The sequence below is a fragment of the Loxodonta africana genome, chromosome 19, assembly GCF_030014295.1.
Source record: "Loxodonta africana isolate mLoxAfr1 chromosome 19, mLoxAfr1.hap2, whole genome shotgun sequence".
Taxonomy (NCBI): domain Eukaryota; kingdom Metazoa; phylum Chordata; class Mammalia; order Proboscidea; family Elephantidae; genus Loxodonta; species Loxodonta africana.
In genome coordinates, this window is record NC_087360.1 from 51,468,300 (window position 1) to 51,484,767 (window position 16,468).

Sequence of the window (16,468 nt, forward strand, 5' to 3'; positions counted from 1 at the left end):
TCCCTGCCCTGTGGCTCACACAGTGGCAGCCCCAGCTGGCAGACTGGTGGAGGGGGCTCAAGAGCTCTCTGGGGCCAACTGCTCTGGCCTGGGCAAGGACTAAGTATCTAGTTTGCCAAACTCTTCTCCATTTCCCACCCCTCAGGTGGTTCCTACAGTGAAGAAACGGAAAAGAAGTTTGAACAATTCAATGGACTCATAACTAACCAGGTCTCCACACGGTAGAGGATCATCCATGGTCACTACCTATCTTCCACACCGCATCTTCCCCAGGACTTTCCCAACAACTGCAGTCTGACCAACCAACCACGGCATTCCCCCTCGCTTGCCCAGATCCCACCCTGTCTCGACCCCCTGCAGTCATGTCCAAGCTCAGGAGGAAGGGGATGCTCCTGGCTTTGGCTGGGTGTTGCCTGATGTTTGGTGCCTGAGAAGCTCTAGGGCCTGGGGCTGAGCTGGTCCACAGGGTGTGGGCAGCACCACAGGCGCCAAGAGCTAGTCTGGCCTAGGACCCCTGGTGCACAGTTTCAGCCACTGACTCTGGTTGTCATCAGCATGTCCCATCCAAGCCACAGTACATCCTGAGTCTGACACCACCAGCTCACCACAGACAGTGACATCTATGAGGCCATTTTCTTAAGATACATGTTGGCAAATGTGAGCTTATCAACCCCAATAGTGGTCAGGCTGAACCCCACATCTCCTCCTTGTAGGTCTTTTCCAGCAAACTTGAATCTCTCAATCTCTCTTTCAATTAAACAAACTGCCTCTACTCTAGTTTATCATAGCCACACATATAATGCTGCCACATGGTTTCTCATTAGGTCAGTTCAGCCTTGGTGCTTCTCCCCTTGCCCTTTTATTTTTAAAGATACCATTATTATATTTTCACAGACTTGGAAACACGAAGTAATTTAGTGGCATTTAATAGGGGTGGATTAACCAGTAAGCATGGTATGTGCTGGCTTACAGTAAGCAAGGTACACATGGGCTTGTATGAAATAGTGCACTACAGATTAGTAAGTAAGCACAATTAAGCCCATGCTTACCTTGCTTATTGGGTAATCCACCCTGGGGCATATGGGCCTTTGGAAGTATGGCTCAAAAGAAAAATCAATGCACCTGTGTAAGTGACTTGTCTTTCTGTTGTTCCAATTCTGTGGGTAACAAATTCAACGGTGCTATAACCAGGGTCAGGGTGATGAGGACACTCACCAAACGCCATGTGTCATCACAGACACTTACACATACTTGAAACCTCAAATAAAAGATTTATGATATGCATCTTGTATTTCATTTGAACCACTGTACCCAGCCACTGAGTAGCAGGGTTCCTGTGTTCTCTCAGCAACTGCCTAGTTTCAGATACCCTTTGTCAACTTATGGTTTCACCCTGCAGTGACCTGGGCACCTAAGTCCCCTACAGTCCAGTGTGGCCACCAAAAAAAAAAAAACCATTGCTGTCAAGTCAATTCTGACTCATGGCGACCCCACATGCTATGTGCTACAGAGTAGAACTCCCATAGAGTTTTCTTGGCTGTAAGCTTTATGGAAGATCTCCAAGCCTTTCTTCTGCAGTACCATTGGTTCGAGGCACCAACCTTTAGATTAGTTGTTGTGTGCTGCCAAGTCGATTCCAACTCACAGTAACCCTATATGACAGAGTAGAACTGTCCCACAGGGCTTCTTAGGCTGTAATCTTTATGGAAGCAGATCACCAGGTCTTTTCTCACGTGCACAAACTATTTGTGCCACCCAGGGACCTAATGTGGCCACAAGAGCCCTCACTCAATACAGACTACAAAAGGAGCAACTCCTGGCCTCTGAGAACAGTCTAAGGAGATGACCAAAAAATACACAAACACAACTAATAGCCTTTTAGAACCATGGTTTTTTAAAGAAACTTGTCACAGAGTAGGGAGAGGTCAATCCTGTCCACCTGTCTTCTTTCTAGCACCCTTGGGGAGAGAAATCAGGATAGGATACTCTAACTCTGACCTACAGACAGGATATTTATTGTTCCCAAGAAGTCTAGGACAAAGGCCAAGTTACCATCTATGAGAGTGTGGGCGCCCTCAGCAGGCTTCCTCCGAACAGTAGCTGTTAGGACCAGATGGGACATCTGCACTGAGACAATCACAGATGTCTCCTAAAAAGGCAGAAAGAAGGGCTCTGAGGCAAGAGAGTAGTGACACAGAATGTGCAAGTCAGCAGCCAGGAGGGTGGAGGGCCCAGAAGCAGCCGTTCTCCCCCAGATGTGGGGGTCCCCACTAGTGTCAAGAACCTGCTAAGCCATATACCACATACGCATATACCCACTGAGGGGCCTACAATGACCTCAAAGTGCCAGCCAGAGCCGCCTCAGCCCAATGCTACCCAAAGCAGGAGATGAGGGCACTGTGACCCTGTCCCACAAAGATGTGAGGAACCAAACTCAGCACGCGTTTCAGATTTCACCTATTGGCTTTGTTCATGTTTATTTCTGCAAGGAGCCTTCTGTAACCAGGACTGACAGGTACCACTAGGACCAGCCCAAAGGGTTAGGGCCATTAGCCCACAGCTGCTGTGCAGCACAGGACGGCAGGCTGGGACACCCAAGTTGTTAGGGGAGACTGTGCAGGTGTCACAGAAGACGTGCAACCTACACCCAAAAAACTGGACAGGTCCTGTGCAAAAAATGACCTGCCAAGCTCCCAGAAGCAGCTTTTTCTTTAGCAGCCCCAGGCTAAAATAGATTGGACAGCACCCCCTAGTGTCCCATGGCAAACCATCACACTTGGAAGCAATCACATTACAACTTTGAAGTTTTTATTTTTCTTCAACTTCTAGAATTAGACCAAACTAAAGCCCACCACGCCCCACAGTGGGATTCCAACAATCATTCTGGCCTGCACAGGGCTGTTGTAGTGTCTGTAAAGGCTTTTGGTGTTGGGCACCAAGTTAGTGCTTGGGGCGTGCATCCAGGCTTGGGGGCCTCACTGCCTCAGGGCAGGAGATTCTCAACCCCGGGCCGCTCTCTCTTTTTGTGTTGGAGCCCCAGGGCCCGGGCCACCAGCCTCCGGGCCACCGCTGTGTTTGTCTGTGGTCTCTCCTTTGCCAGCTGCAGGAGCTCTAAAAGGAAAGTGCCAAGGGGCAGGGATGTGAATTCAAGGCCATGGCTGTGGCCATCAGCCAACCCCTAATGTTATGTGTGTGGGGCCTCAGGCCCAGCTGTGCCCATGGTGGGATGAGATGTTAGTGAGTGGGGGCCCACTTGGGGGCTCCAGGCTTTACCTGCTCCTGGCTCCCTATGGAACCTCACCCAATCCTCTCACCACCTCTGCACCCTGCTTCTCCATCTGTAAAATGGGAATGGGGAGGGGTTAACCCTGTCCACCTCCCTGCTTTCTAGTGCCTTCTGTGAGGAAAATCAAATCAGGATGGAATTCTCTGAGCCAGATAAAGGATATTTACTGTTGCCAGCAAGCCTGGGACAAAGGCCAAGGTACCATTCACAGAAGCATGGATGCCCTGTGTAGCCACAGAAAACTAGCCTCTGAAAACATCCTTCATGGCCTGTGGAAGGAGCAGAGGGAAGGGGAAGAAACTAACACTTACTTGGCCCCTTGTGTGCCCATCACCATAGCAGGCAGGTCTCCATGCTATTTCATCCAATCCTCCCTCTTTCAGATCTGCTTATTGCACAGATAAACAAACCAACTCACAGACATTAACTGACCTGCTGTAGGTCAATTTAAATAAGTGACAGAGCTGGGATCATAGCCAGGGCTGACCCCAAGGCCCAAGCTCCTCTCACTCTACCCCTGGCCCTACAGCAGAAAGGCCCAGCTTTCCCTGAGCATACCCACAGAGGGCGTGTGCGGGAAAGCAACACCACGAACAGGCTGCAGACACCACTCCCTGAAGGGCCCTCATTTTTGGCACCCCCAGGCCCTCTGGGGAGTGGAACTGGCTGCAGCCCAGGGGTCCCCAAGAGCCGAGACATGTGGAAGTAGGGAATGAATCAGAAGGGGAAGACCCACCGTGCCCAAACCAAACCCACTCACACTCTCACACCCTCCTCAGCCAGAAAACCCCAGCTTCCTTACTTGGTCTCTGCAAGGCTTTGAGCTTTGACTGCTTGGTTCCCTGTGTGAGGGGCCGGATCTTGAGCAATGAGAAATCCCTGGACAGGGCTTCGGCAGCTATGGAAAGAAAGCAGATCTGAAGACATCCTCTTCTGCGTGAGGCCCCCTCAGGACCCAGAAGCACAGGTGCCACCCAAAACATGCAGCCCATTCACGCTCAGGGACAGGCTGCTCTGACACCACTCCGGCTGGGCCAGAGACACCACCACACACTGCTCCTGTCTCCCAGAGCCTGCAGGGGGTGCCGTGCTCTCAGATGGGAAAGCCTGTGCAGAGTTACCACACCCCGACCTGTGCTGGTCAGGGGCCGCACCAGTGAGGCTACACTTCTGACACCAGGAGAGGTGGTGCCCTGTCTTCTGAAGTGCAGGACTTTCCAGTCTACCTTTGTTCACCAAGCCAAAACCCTCTGGAAACAGGCACTCACTGCCCTGAGTTATGCCTTCAGAGCTGCATTCAGGCTATTGACAGAACACTGCGTGTCAGAGCAGCAAGGGGCCCAGGTCCCACACACCCACCACCTTACAGATGAGGAACCTGAAGTCGGGGCAGTTTGTGGCAGAGTCAAGGAGGGAGCTAGGGCCCATCCCTCCCCGTACTCATTCTTCCCGCCGCACTGTGCAGCCTCTGACCTCCTCTCCTTCCCTTCTCTTCAGGGGGCTCCCTCTGGAGTTTGAGCTCCCACCCCACCCCATTCCCCACTGCTCCCTAAATACTGCCTCCCACTTCTCTGAAACTTCAGGCCTTCCGGATGACCGGACCCACACCAGCCAGGGCTGCCCGCAGCTCTGGTGTTCAGAAGGTTGTGGTTCTAAGAAGCCAAGTGTGGGGGTGGGGGGTGTGATTATTTGTAAATACCCCCAAAGTGAACAGTGATGTGGCAGTGCAGCAGACCCTGGGCAGCCCAGGAAAAGTGGCTGAAGAAGGGGAGGAACACCGGGGTTACAGTCAAGAGGCCTGGGTGATGTCCTTGGCTTTCACACCATAACCTTGAACAGACCACTGACGTCCTAGGAATCTTAAGTCTCATCTGTGAAATGGGGGTGATCTGGCCTACGTCTTCAAGCCCTCATGAAAACTGAATGAGAATGCATTAGTGTGAAGCACAGTGTCAGTATTTGAATGCTTCCAATGCTTTACTATGTGGAAATAGCCAGGGCTTGGCCCATGACAAGTGCTCAGTAAATGTCACCTAAATCCACCCCTTGAAACTGAAGGCACAAACATAAATACGGAAAGCTAAGGATTTATTACTGTGAGCTTCTGGGGCTACACCCCTCTGCTCCCACTGGGACTTCAGGACTAGGCTGGCAGGGAGCAGAGCCCCGTAAGCCCTCCTGGACAAGTTAGCCTGCACTCTGGAGATGGACAATCCTCGTCCAGGGAAACAGATTCTCCCTGGGTACCAAGGGCCCATCCCCTCTCAGTGGTGGCCAGAGGAAGGGCACATTACCTGAGGCCAGGCAGGGAAAGATGCCAAGAGCATGAGTGTCATCCACCCACTGGATCTTGAAGCCCTTCTCTCTGTGCGGGTAGAGGAGACACAGTGGTGATGACAGCAAATGGCCAAGCCCTTTCCTCTTAGAATCCTAAAGGGAAGTTCCCTCCAATCCGCAATCCCCAAACATTAGGAGTCCAAGACAAGTTCCAGCCTCCTCAGGAGAAGGAGATAATCACTGGCTGCAAACTTTCTCTATTTGCTTCAGAAAGACAAATGTCACTCCTGTTAGTATGTCATGTGAGACCCTGATTCCTAGGACTAAAGAAGCTGGGACTTGAAGAGCTGGGACAGGACAATGCCAAGGACAAAGGGGCTCCTCACAGGCACTCCCACCACCAGGCCAAGGGCATGGGGTCTGAGGCTGCAGATGAAGTGTTTATGTGGTGGTGGGAAAAGGAGACAGGACTGAAATGAGAGCATGTGTGGTACTGTTCCTGGTACACTTTCACTCCTATTGTTCAGCAAGGTATCACTGACTCTGGGGCCCATGACAGGCCAAAAGCAGCTCTGGGTCTCCATTTGGCTCCTTTGGGGGCACTGCCCTTCCTGGCTGAGGAAGTCACCAGGGTCCCCAGTCCAGACACACCTTCAGGGGTAGAGAGAAGAACTTCTCATGCCCCACCCAGCTGCCCCTCCAGTTGCCCCTCAGCTGAGGCTTAGGGAGGGCCAGGGAAGGCTGTTTGGGAAGCAAAGTCAGAAAAAACAGCCATGAAGAAGGGGGAAGGGGGAGTTTAAAAATCTAAGTAGGAAGGGGAAATGGAGAAAGGAAAAAGAGAATGAAAAAAAAAAGAAACGGGGAGAAAAAAACGAGGTTAGAGTCAAAGGAATTTGGGGAAACAGAGAAAGGCAGACTTGTGTCTCAATCCATTCCTGCCAGCCCCCATCACCACGCTGTCTCAGCCCCACTTGAGCTGCTCAAGTCGAGTTCACTCAGAAATAGCACCAGGCAGAGATGGCCCTGTCTGCTACATGACTGACTGGCTGGGACGTAGAGCAAAGGGAGGTGGGTGGGTGGGCTGCCCACCGCCCCCATGAGATCCAGGATTTCCCTGGGTCCCAGCAGGCGTGTGTACAAGTAGGAGGGCAGGACAGAGGTTGCTGCTGTGACAGCAGGACCAGGTCTAGGGCCTTGGGAAAGTCCACAACCAAAAAACCAGCTCTCCTCTTCCCCGTGGTCACGGCCAGTGGGCTGAACTGCTCAGGAGTATGGAGCCCAAAGCAAGCATGTCTACTTGCTGCCTTTCTTTCTAGCTCACTAGGCAGGGAAGGAAATGAGGAGGGTGGAGAGAGGGAAAACAAGCCCCCAACCCTGAAAAGATTTTCTAACCCTTCTCCAAAGGCAAGCACCCTGCCCCTGCTATCCCCCCGAAGCACTGCTGGCACTCACTGGAACTCAGAAAATGCTGCCAACAGGTCCTCTGTCTTGAGAGCTGGTTCAAAGCCATAGATCTCCACCACGTGGCCCAGGTCCTTCTCTCCAGGCAGCCCCTCTACAAAGGAGGTTGTGTCCACATAGATCTTCTCTATCTCGATTTCCTTCTCAGTCAGGTTGTCTGTTATCTGGGAGAAATCAGACCCTTTAGCAAGGAGAGCTCTGACACACATGGCTCCAAACAACTGGTGCCAAAACCAAACACAGAAATTCTGTAGGCTTCTGAGTCGGTGGGAAGGAGGGTCAAGGGTAGCTTTCCACGGGAGCCCTACCAGGCAGGGACCTAAGAAATGATGGCAGACTGAGCTGATCAAGAAGCATGAGGGAACTTACTTGTATGGCGTCCCCACTGGGTGATTCGCACTTACGTATATTATGTTTCATATAATCCTCCAAACTATATAGATCCGTTTTACAGACAGGAAAACTGATGGCCTAAGAAGTACGTGATTTGCCCAAAATTACACAGTCTGTAAGAGCCAGAGCTGGGCAAGTCCAGGATCTTTCCTTCCCTCATTAACAATGTGATATTAAACAAGTCTTGCTGGTCTCCATTCCTCATCCATAAAACAGCAATAAAAGATGTCTATGGAAGCAGCAGTCAAGAAATCAAAGGACGCATTGCATTGGGCAAATGTTCTGCAAGAGACCTCTTCAAAGTGTTGAAGAGCAAAGATGTCACCTTGAAGACTAAGGTGCACCTGACCCAAGCCATGGTATTTTCAATCATATCACATGCATGTGAAAGCTGGACAATGAATAAGGAAGACTGAAGAAGAGTTGACGCCTTTGAATTGTGGTGTTGGCAAAGAATACGGAATATACCATTGACTGCCAAAAGAACGAACAAATCTGTCTTGGAAGAAGTGCGGCCAGAATGCTCCTTAGAGGCAAGGATGGCGAGACTGCATCTTACATACTCTAGCCATGTTGTCAGGAGGGATCAGTCCCTGGAGAAAGACATCATGCTTGGCAGAGTACAGGGTCAGCGGAAAAGAGGAAGACCCTCAACAAGGTGGATTGACACAGTGGCTGCAACAATGAGCTGTTTTGTTCTGTTGTGCATATGGTCGCTATGAGTCAGAATCAACTCGATGGCACCTAACCACCACCACCCTCCCAACCTAACTGCAAAGCCAGTCTCTGGGGCAGATACACAGTGCCAAGGAGATTAGATTAGTATGACAAAGCTTCAAGCAGAAAAGTAATTTTCATGACCAACGTTTGTGCCAGTAGTCTCTGACTTATGACATATTCGAGTTACGGCAAAAGACCGTCTGTTTTTTTTTTATTTTGTACATCTTATTGTTAGTAATATGTACTATATACAATGTAGTATCACGTAATTTGCTGATGTTCTCATTCTCATGTCAACCCCCAAAGACAAATAAAGATTGAATTTATAAAAATACTGATAATAAAAGGTAATACGAATGAAAACTTAAAAAAAAAAAAAAAAAGGTTTTGACTTCCACTGGAACCAACTTAGAATGGGAGTCTTCGGAACTGAAGCCCAGCATAAGTCCAGGACTACCTGTAGTGCCCTGTGAAGCACTTCCACGTACATTCTCTCTGTCACCCTGTGGAGCATGTATGTATGTACTATGATTGTTAACTGCTTTTTTTCAGTGAGGAAGCTGAAACTTAGAAAAGCAAAATGACTTCTCCATGCACAGATAGCGCCTAAGTAGTTGGTCTGGGACCCAAATCCACAAATCCACGCCTCCTGACTCCATATCCTGAGTCTCCTTCTCCTCCACTATGTAAGTCCTGACTCTTCCGTCAAAGTCCCCGCGCTCCTCCCCCATGTTTCCTAACGGTGCCCTGCCTGCCTGGCACATTCCCACCCCTCCACGTCATGACCCTTTGTTCCATCCACCCACAGCCACACCCACCTCACTTCCGCCCTCCCTTTTCTGGGCTTAAGAGCCTCATCACCTCCTGCAGCAGCTCACTATAATCGTCCTCAGAGTAGCTGCCATGGCCCTCCTCTTCCTTCTCCTCCTCCACTGTTGCCACGCTCTTCTCCAGCTGACTCTCATTCCCCTCTACCAGGTTCAGCTGTAGGCTCGACTCAAGCTGTTTGGCCACCTCCAACCCATCTCCTTCTCCTGAGCGACTCTCAGGCCCCGGGGCCTCAATGCCAACTGGGTCTGGCAGTGGATCATTCTCACAACTTTGGCCCGGGCCCGTTAGGTTCTCTGTTGCCTGGGCTATCAACAGGGGGAGTCCCTGATCAGAGTTGCGGTCCCCAGCACCAACATCTCTGGGCTCTTCTGGGATGCCATCAGCTGGAGCCTCTCCCTTGAGCCCTGGGGCAGGGGTTTGTGCCCCTTCTTCGTGCATGCGCAGCACCCGGGGCACATATAAAGCCTGGTCGGGCTTGCGTCCGCGATGCCACCGGCCAGCCCGTGCCCCTCGGGGACCAGCAGCCGCTCCCTGGTTTGAGTTGGGCCGAGGACCATGGTACTTGCCAGGATGGGAGGTAGGAGGGCGGCAGGGGCCAGAGAGGCCATCTGAATTGGGTAGCCTGGAGCAGGAGGAGAAAATTAGAGTGCTGATTAGGCCCAAAGGGAAATGGTTTACTAGAGCCACCTCTCATTTAAGCAAGTGAGGCACTCAGGTCGGCATTAAGCCAAAATGACCCTCGAAAATCCCTTAGAAAGGCATCTTGTCAGAGGCTGAATGCCATGTCTCAGTAAGTCCAAAGCATCCAGTTCTGTCTCCCCACCTTCCTCGGTTATAAACTGAATTAGAGATAGCCAATCTTTGGCTAAGCACCAGGTGAGGGAGCATTTAGGGACTATGTTAGTAGGAAAACATGTCATTTTAAACACTAGGGTTATTGTCATTACGATAAGATGCTCATCCTGCAAGATCCCCATGGAGACCGAGGTGACTAAAATAAGCAGATCCGCTGCTCCCATTCCATGGTCTCTCTGGGCATAAGCTCCCTGACAGGAAGGTGGGCAGACTCACCCTCGCTACTTAAATTCTGTCCCTCTCTCTCTTTTCTGCCCAGGTGTATAGTTGAACGTGAGTCAGTGAATGCCACAAGCAATGCACGTCTACTCCACTGCAAAAGGCAACACTCAACTTTAAGCAACTAGGCTGGGAATAGAAGCAGCAGCTTAGGGGTCCAGGCCCTGGTTCCTGACAAGCTATTCCCTCCCTAACCACCCACAATGAATGGCTGAGGACCCTCCAAGGCGATAGGATACAAAGGATACACACCTGATGTCCAGGTGACAGATGACTGTCCTCCTCCTCCAGCCCTCCCCAACAGAGAAGCTGCTCAAGAGATCAAAATTCTCTGCTGTTCTATGGATCAGGTACCGGAGGCGACTGGAGAGCGGGGGGAAAAGAAGTACCCTGGAAAGGGACCAGAAAGAGCACTGTGCAGAGGCGTAAGGTCCAGCCCCTAGGGCCTAACCCCTACCAGGTCCACCCCCAGTTTAAAGGTGACTTAACACTAGGCTCCTTTTACCCCCTTGGGTCTCAGGCCAACTCAAGGCCCTGGGCATAGTGGTTATCACAGCAAGGATTCACTGGGAGTTATTGGCCCCACCCCCATTCCGGGGCTGGGTCCCTTCACTGTCACCAGCATCTGTCACTTATCTCTGCAACAACATTAGTATTTTATTTATGAGAAAACAGAGACCCACAAAGATGAAATAACTTGTCCAAAGTTACAAACATAGTAAAATTCTAGATTATTCCTTTGAGCAGAGGTGGGTCTGATTCCAAAGCCTGCTCTGTATTTTTTTTTTTTCCATGACAGCATACTGAGAGTTACCAAGAAACGATGCAGTTGAGAGAGGCCAGAGAGATCTACTAGGACAAAATGTCAAGGTGTGAGCCAGCTGCAAGCCAGTTATCTTGGGGGCATCACTGGGGAGGAGGACCCAGGTGGCTCTGGGCGAGCCCTGCCCTTCCTAGCGGCAAAGCGGGCGCAGGCAGCCGCAGCCCCTCCACCGCCCTCATGCCAGCTTACTTTGACAGCTGCTTCTGCAGCAGAAAGCGGTCCAGCTCCTCCTGAATGCGGTGGACAAAGTCATTTTCGGCTGCAGAAAGGAAAACACCGTCCAAGCAAAGAAGGGCCAGGGTGACAGGTGAGAGAGCCTGTGGGAAGGTGGACAGCGCCCAGGATCAGCGCACAGATCCCTGGCCCAACCACAACCCCGCAATGTCGGTGCTAAACAGGCCTGAGAGACCACCTGGTCCAACGTCGACTCTCTCGCAAGTGAGGAAACGAGCTCAGAGGAGGGGAAGTGCCTTGCCCAGGGTCCCCCGGGCAAGCAAGTCAACAGAAGGGAAAGGGAGCGATCTCCTGGCTCCTACTTCTGTGCTCTTTCCACTGCACCGCCCACTCCAGTGCTAAGGGATGGTATCCGAGCCGGGGGCTCACAGGCTCTCAAGCTGCCGCCTGGGACGGGGGCAGGGGAGTAGGGTCGACCACCTCGAACCGCCCGACGCACGGGCGGGTGCAGGAACCCGGGGTCCTGGAGGCTTGGCGCCCCGACACTGAGCGCGGTGCCATCGGAAGGCGGGCAGGACCTGTCCGCGCGGGCTCCCACGCTGGGCGGCGGAGGCGGGACGGGGGTCCGGGCGGGGCTGCCTTGGGCCTTCCCCGCGTGGGCCGGACGCCGCGCACGGGAAGAGGGGATAGCCCGCGGCCGGCCGGCGGACTGCGACCGAGTCACGCCTCCCCAGCCCCGGAGCGAGAGGGGCTTGGGCCGGCGTGGAGCCAGACCCGGAGCGGGGAGGACCTGCACCCCAGCCCGCCCGCCAGCCCCCGGCTCTACTCACCTCGGCCGCACTGCCGCGTCGCCGCTTCCCTAAGGGTCCCCAGAAGCCTGCGCGCCTCGCGCGCCGGAGGAAAGACCCCGCCCCCGGCGGGGGCGCAGCGCCACCGCGCGGACTGGGGGAGGCATCGCAAGGACAACTTAGAAATTGGAGAGGGAGTGTTCCTGTCATCTACCGGGAGCCAGCACCTACCACTTATCCCCACAAGGACATGACTACGTATTTAATTCTGAGAAAACAGTGACCCAGAAAGATGAAATAACTTGCCAAAAGTTACAAAGATATTAAATTCTAGATTCTTGCTTTGAGAGGAAGTGGATCTGATTCCAAATCCATCTCTTTTCCATGACCACATACAGTCTCCTAATATCGATTAAGTTGAGCAAACACTTTTCAGTAGCTATCATATGCTAGGTAGTTGGTGTATCAGATTTTCCAATCCACTGGTCCCCCCCACTAGGGTCATAACAGAGGAATAAAGAGGAAGGAAGTTTCTTAGCACCCGTTGCCCATGACGGCCCTTCGTTCTCCCCAGTGGTGGATCCTGCAGAGAGGCCGACTGCACACTAAGGGGTCATTGACAAGGGGTATGAGCCTGTGAGTAACTGGACTGGGTAGCCACTAGCACAGTGATTTTTAGGATATCAAATGTTATTACCTCGCTCCATACAGAAATAACTTTAGCACCTACCTTAAAGATGGCTTGAATTTCTTACCATCAAACAGCCTGTGGGATAGGCGATTATAATCTAGGAGACCAAGGTTGAAATCCTCTGTTCCCTGAAAGGTGTTAAACTGTAAGCCTTTGATCATCCTGAATCCAGAAGCCCATAGCAAAGCAGGACCCTGAACTAATAGCATTTAAGACATGTGTTTTGGTACAAAGGGGGACATTCTGAGTGAACTCTATCAGTAGGGTATGAGCGGGGATGGAGGCAGAGGAGCTAACTGACAGAAGAGGCTTAGGAAAGAAGAAGTGAAGAAAATTAAGATGTGTTTTGCCCTTTTGTAATTCTTCCCAGAGCACTTCTAAAAATGATGATGGTATTATACCACATTTATAAAAACAAGCTTCCCAGATTTCCACCAAAAGAATAAAAAGCACCTAGAATAAAGAATAAAGATGAGGAGTCCTGATGGCACAATAATTAAGCATTCAGTTGCTAACTGAAAGTTTGACAATTCAAACCCCCACCCCACCCCCAATAGCTCAGCAGGAGAAAAGACCTGACGATACGCTCCCATAAAGATTACAGCCTAGGAAACCCTATTGAACACTCGTGGCACACAACAACAACAGGATAAAGACAAAACCAGGTGCAAAGAGAATCTGGGGAGCCAAGTCACATGTCTCTTTTCAAAGCATGGTTGCAAGGAGAGATTCTGAAACATGACAAGTCCTCATGATGCCACCCGAAGGGACATCCAACCCCTGGGAATGAAGTCATCATAATAAAACTGAAAACTAAAGGCAAAGAAAAAATCTTGAAAGCATCCAGAAAAAAAAAAAATACCTTACCTATACGGGAAAGACAATTCAAATGACAGCAGATTTCTTACCAGAAATCACGAGGCCAGAAATAAGTAGCAAAACATTTTTCAAGTGCTGAAAAAGAAAGGAGCTGTCAACCCAGAATTCTATACCCAGTGAAAACACCATTCACAAATGAAGTGAAAATCAAGACACTCTCAGATGAAGGAAAACTAGAACAATCTGGCACCAGTTGTCCTAGCCTGAAAAATAGTGAAAGGAAGTTCTCTAAATAGAAAGGAAACAATAAAAGAATCTTAGAATATCAAGAAGAAAGAAACACCACAGTAAGCAAAACTATGGGAAAATAGATTTCCTTCTTCTTTTGAGTCTTCTAAATTATATTTGACTGTTGAAGCAAAAATTGTAACACTGTCTGATGTCATTCAAAATATATATAGAAGAAATATTTAAGACAATTATAGTATAAGTGGGGGAGGATAAAGGGACATAAAGGGAGTTTTACCACTCAAATTTATGAAATGACTGTACCAGTAGATTGTGATAAGTTATGTGATACCCAGAACCATCACTAAAAAAGTCATACAAAAAGATACACTCAAAAACACTATATAAATAAATCAAAGCAGAATTCTTAAAAACATCCAAATAAACCACAGGAAGCTAGGAAAAAGAAAACAGAGAACAAACTTTTTTTAAAAAATGGCAGATTTATGCCCTAAAGTATCTGTAATTACCCTAAATATTAATGGTCTAATTACTCCAGTTAAAACACAGAGATTGGCAGAGTCAATTTAAAAAAAGAATGTGATTGAATTATATGCTGCATAAAAGAAACTTCAAATATAACAATATGGGCAGACTGAAAGTAAAAGAATGAAAAAAGATATAGCATGCAAACAATTAAAGGAGAAGGAGTGGCTAGATTAGTACTGGATAAAGAAGACTTTAAAGCAAAAGGAATTACCAGAGACAGATAAGGACTTAATATAACAATAAAATGGTCAATACAAAAGGAAAACACAGCAGCTCTTACTGTGCATGTACCAAACAGCAGAGCTGCAAAATATGTGAAGCAAAAATTGATAGAGCTGAAACGAGTAATAGACAAATCCACAATTATAGATGGCAATTTCAACACCCCTGAGTCGTAATCGACTCGACGGCAGTGGGTTTGGTTTTGTTTTTGGCTCTCTCAACAATTGATAGAACAACTAGACAGAAAATCAGCAAAGATATCAGAAGAACTCTCCAACTCTATCAACCAGCAGGATCTAATCAACATGTACAGAATACTCCACCCAACAACAGTAGACTACACATTCTTTTCAAATTCTCAGAGAACATCTATCAAGATATGCCGTATCTGGGGTCTTAAATGCTAGCAAGCGGCCATCTAGATGCATCAATGGGTCTCAACCCACCTGGATCAAAGGAGAATGAAGAACAAGAACACCAAGGTCACACGACAACTATGAGCCCAAGAGACAGAAAGGGCCACATGAACCAGAGACCTACATTATCCTGAGACCAGAAGAACTAGTTGGTGCCCGGCCACAATCGATGTCTGTCCTGTCAGGGAGCACAACAGACAACTCCTGAGGGAGCAGGAGACCAACGGGATACAGACCCCAAATTCTCATTAAAACACCACACCTAATGGTATGATTGCGACTAGAGGAATCCCAGAGACAATGCTCCCCAGAACTTCTGACAGCACAGGACAGGAACCATCCCCGAAGACAAATCATCAGGCATGAAAAGGACTGGTCAGTGGAGGGGAGAGAGATGCTGATGAAGAGTGAGCTAATTAAATCAGGTGGACACGGGAGAGTGTGTTGGCAACTCTTGACTGGAGGGGGGATGGGAAGATAGAGAGAGGGAAGATGGCAAAATTGGCACGAAACGAGAGACTGTAAGGGCTGACTCAATAGGGGGAGAGCAAGTGGAAGAAGGGAGTAAGATGTATGTAAACCTACATGTGACAGACTGATTGAAATGGTAAATGTTCACTTGAAGCTTAATAAAAATTAAAAAAAAATATATATGGAGGCTTGAGCTGGAGAGCTAACATATGGATAATCAGTATACCTCAGGAAGAAAACAAAGCTATTGGAATAGAAAAAACAAAATGAAATAATATTTTCTTGAAACAAAGGAAAAAGAGAATTTATAAAGGGGTTCACTATGTTCCAGAAAAACAATAATAAGTAAAAGACAATCAATATTGATAAAGATTCATGGCAAAATTATTTTCTCTGGGAATTAAAAAAAAAAAAAGACAAGAGGCTTGAAGATTTCACTTAGCACTTCATATGCCCAAAGAAAATGCAACGGTGTCTGTAGAATGTCAAAGGGAAAATGTTATTACCCAAAAATTCCATAAACTGTGATGGCAAGAGAAAGAGATTCTCAAACCCAAAATGACTCTGGAACCCTGTGGCTTATAAAGAATTCTGCTGTCCAAAGCGGAGATGCCAGGGCATGGGTAGACATTGTTCAGGGACAGTCTGTCATATGTCCTGCACGGCTTGACTCTCAAGACTTTTGAAAATCCACAGATAACTGAAATGGTTTCGTCTAATGACCTACTCGATCTATTCCAGAATAGACTACTCAGACTGGCCTCTTTGACAGCCTTCAGCTAATCACCTTAATTGTTGTCGTTGTTGTTAGGCACTGTGAAGTCAGTTCCAACTCACAGCGACCCTGTGTACCACAGAACAAAACACTGCCCGGTCCTGTGCCATGCTCACAATTGTTGTTATGCTTGAGCCCACTGTTATAGCCACTGTGTCAATTCATCTCAATGAGGGTCTTCCTCTTTTCCACTGACCCTGTACTTTATCAAGCATGATGTCCTTCTCCTGGGACTGATTCCTCCTGACAACATGTCCAATGTGGGTAAGACGTAGTCTCACCATCCTTGCTTCTAAGGAGCATTCTGGTTGTACTTCTTCCAAGACAGCTTTGTTCGTTCTTTTGGCAGTCCACGGTATATTCAATATTCTTTGCCAACAGCACAATTCAAAGATGTCAATTCTTCTTCGGTCTTCCTTATTCATTGTCCAGCTTTCACAGGCATATGATGTGATTGAAAATACCATGGC

The 16,468-nt window shown here is 49.0% G+C and overlaps 2 protein-coding genes across 2 annotated transcripts in view; one reads left to right on the top strand and one right to left on the bottom strand.

Moving 5' to 3' along the window:
• Positions 1 to 1,280, top strand: part of LOXL2 (lysyl oxidase like 2) — a 121,249-nt gene extending 119,969 nt beyond the window's left edge. The window contains exon 14 of the mRNA XM_003412375.4: positions 146 to 1,280. Coding sequence (XP_003412423.1) covers positions 146 to 225 — 80 coding nt within the window. The 3' untranslated portion in view covers positions 226 to 1,280. The remainder of the gene's footprint in view (positions 1 to 145) is intronic.
• On the bottom strand, positions 1,278 to 11,939 carry R3HCC1 (R3H domain and coiled-coil containing 1). The gene is made up of 9 exons (XM_023551221.2): positions 11,870 to 11,939; positions 11,055 to 11,182; positions 10,295 to 10,432; positions 8,999 to 9,590; positions 7,016 to 7,188; positions 5,581 to 5,651; positions 4,089 to 4,184; positions 3,598 to 3,671; positions 1,278 to 3,111 (listed from the first exon to the last, which is right to left on the bottom strand). The coding sequence occupies exons 4-9, from the start codon at positions 9,404 to 9,406 to the stop codon at positions 2,941 to 2,943; spliced, it is 993 nt and encodes a 330-aa protein (XP_023406989.2). The 5' UTR covers positions 9,407 to 9,590; positions 10,295 to 10,432; positions 11,055 to 11,182; positions 11,870 to 11,939; the 3' UTR covers positions 1,278 to 2,940.
• Positions 11,940 to 16,468: the final 4,529 nt, after the last annotated feature.

Bases quoted from the DNA above. Each gene is read 5' to 3' on its own strand.
- R3HCC1 (XM_023551221.2), bottom strand. From the start codon at position 9,406: ATGCACGAAGAAGGGGCACAAACCCCTGCCCCAGGGCTCAAGGGAGAG. The intron at 7,189-8,998 runs GTGATGAGGCTC...GATTTCTCCCAG, and splicing joins ATAGTGAGCTGCTGCAGGAG to ATAACAGACAACCTGACTGA. The intron at 5,652-7,015 runs GTGAGTGCCAGC...CTACCCGCACAG, and splicing joins GCAGCATTTTCTGAGTTCCA to AGAGAAGGGCTTCAAGATCC.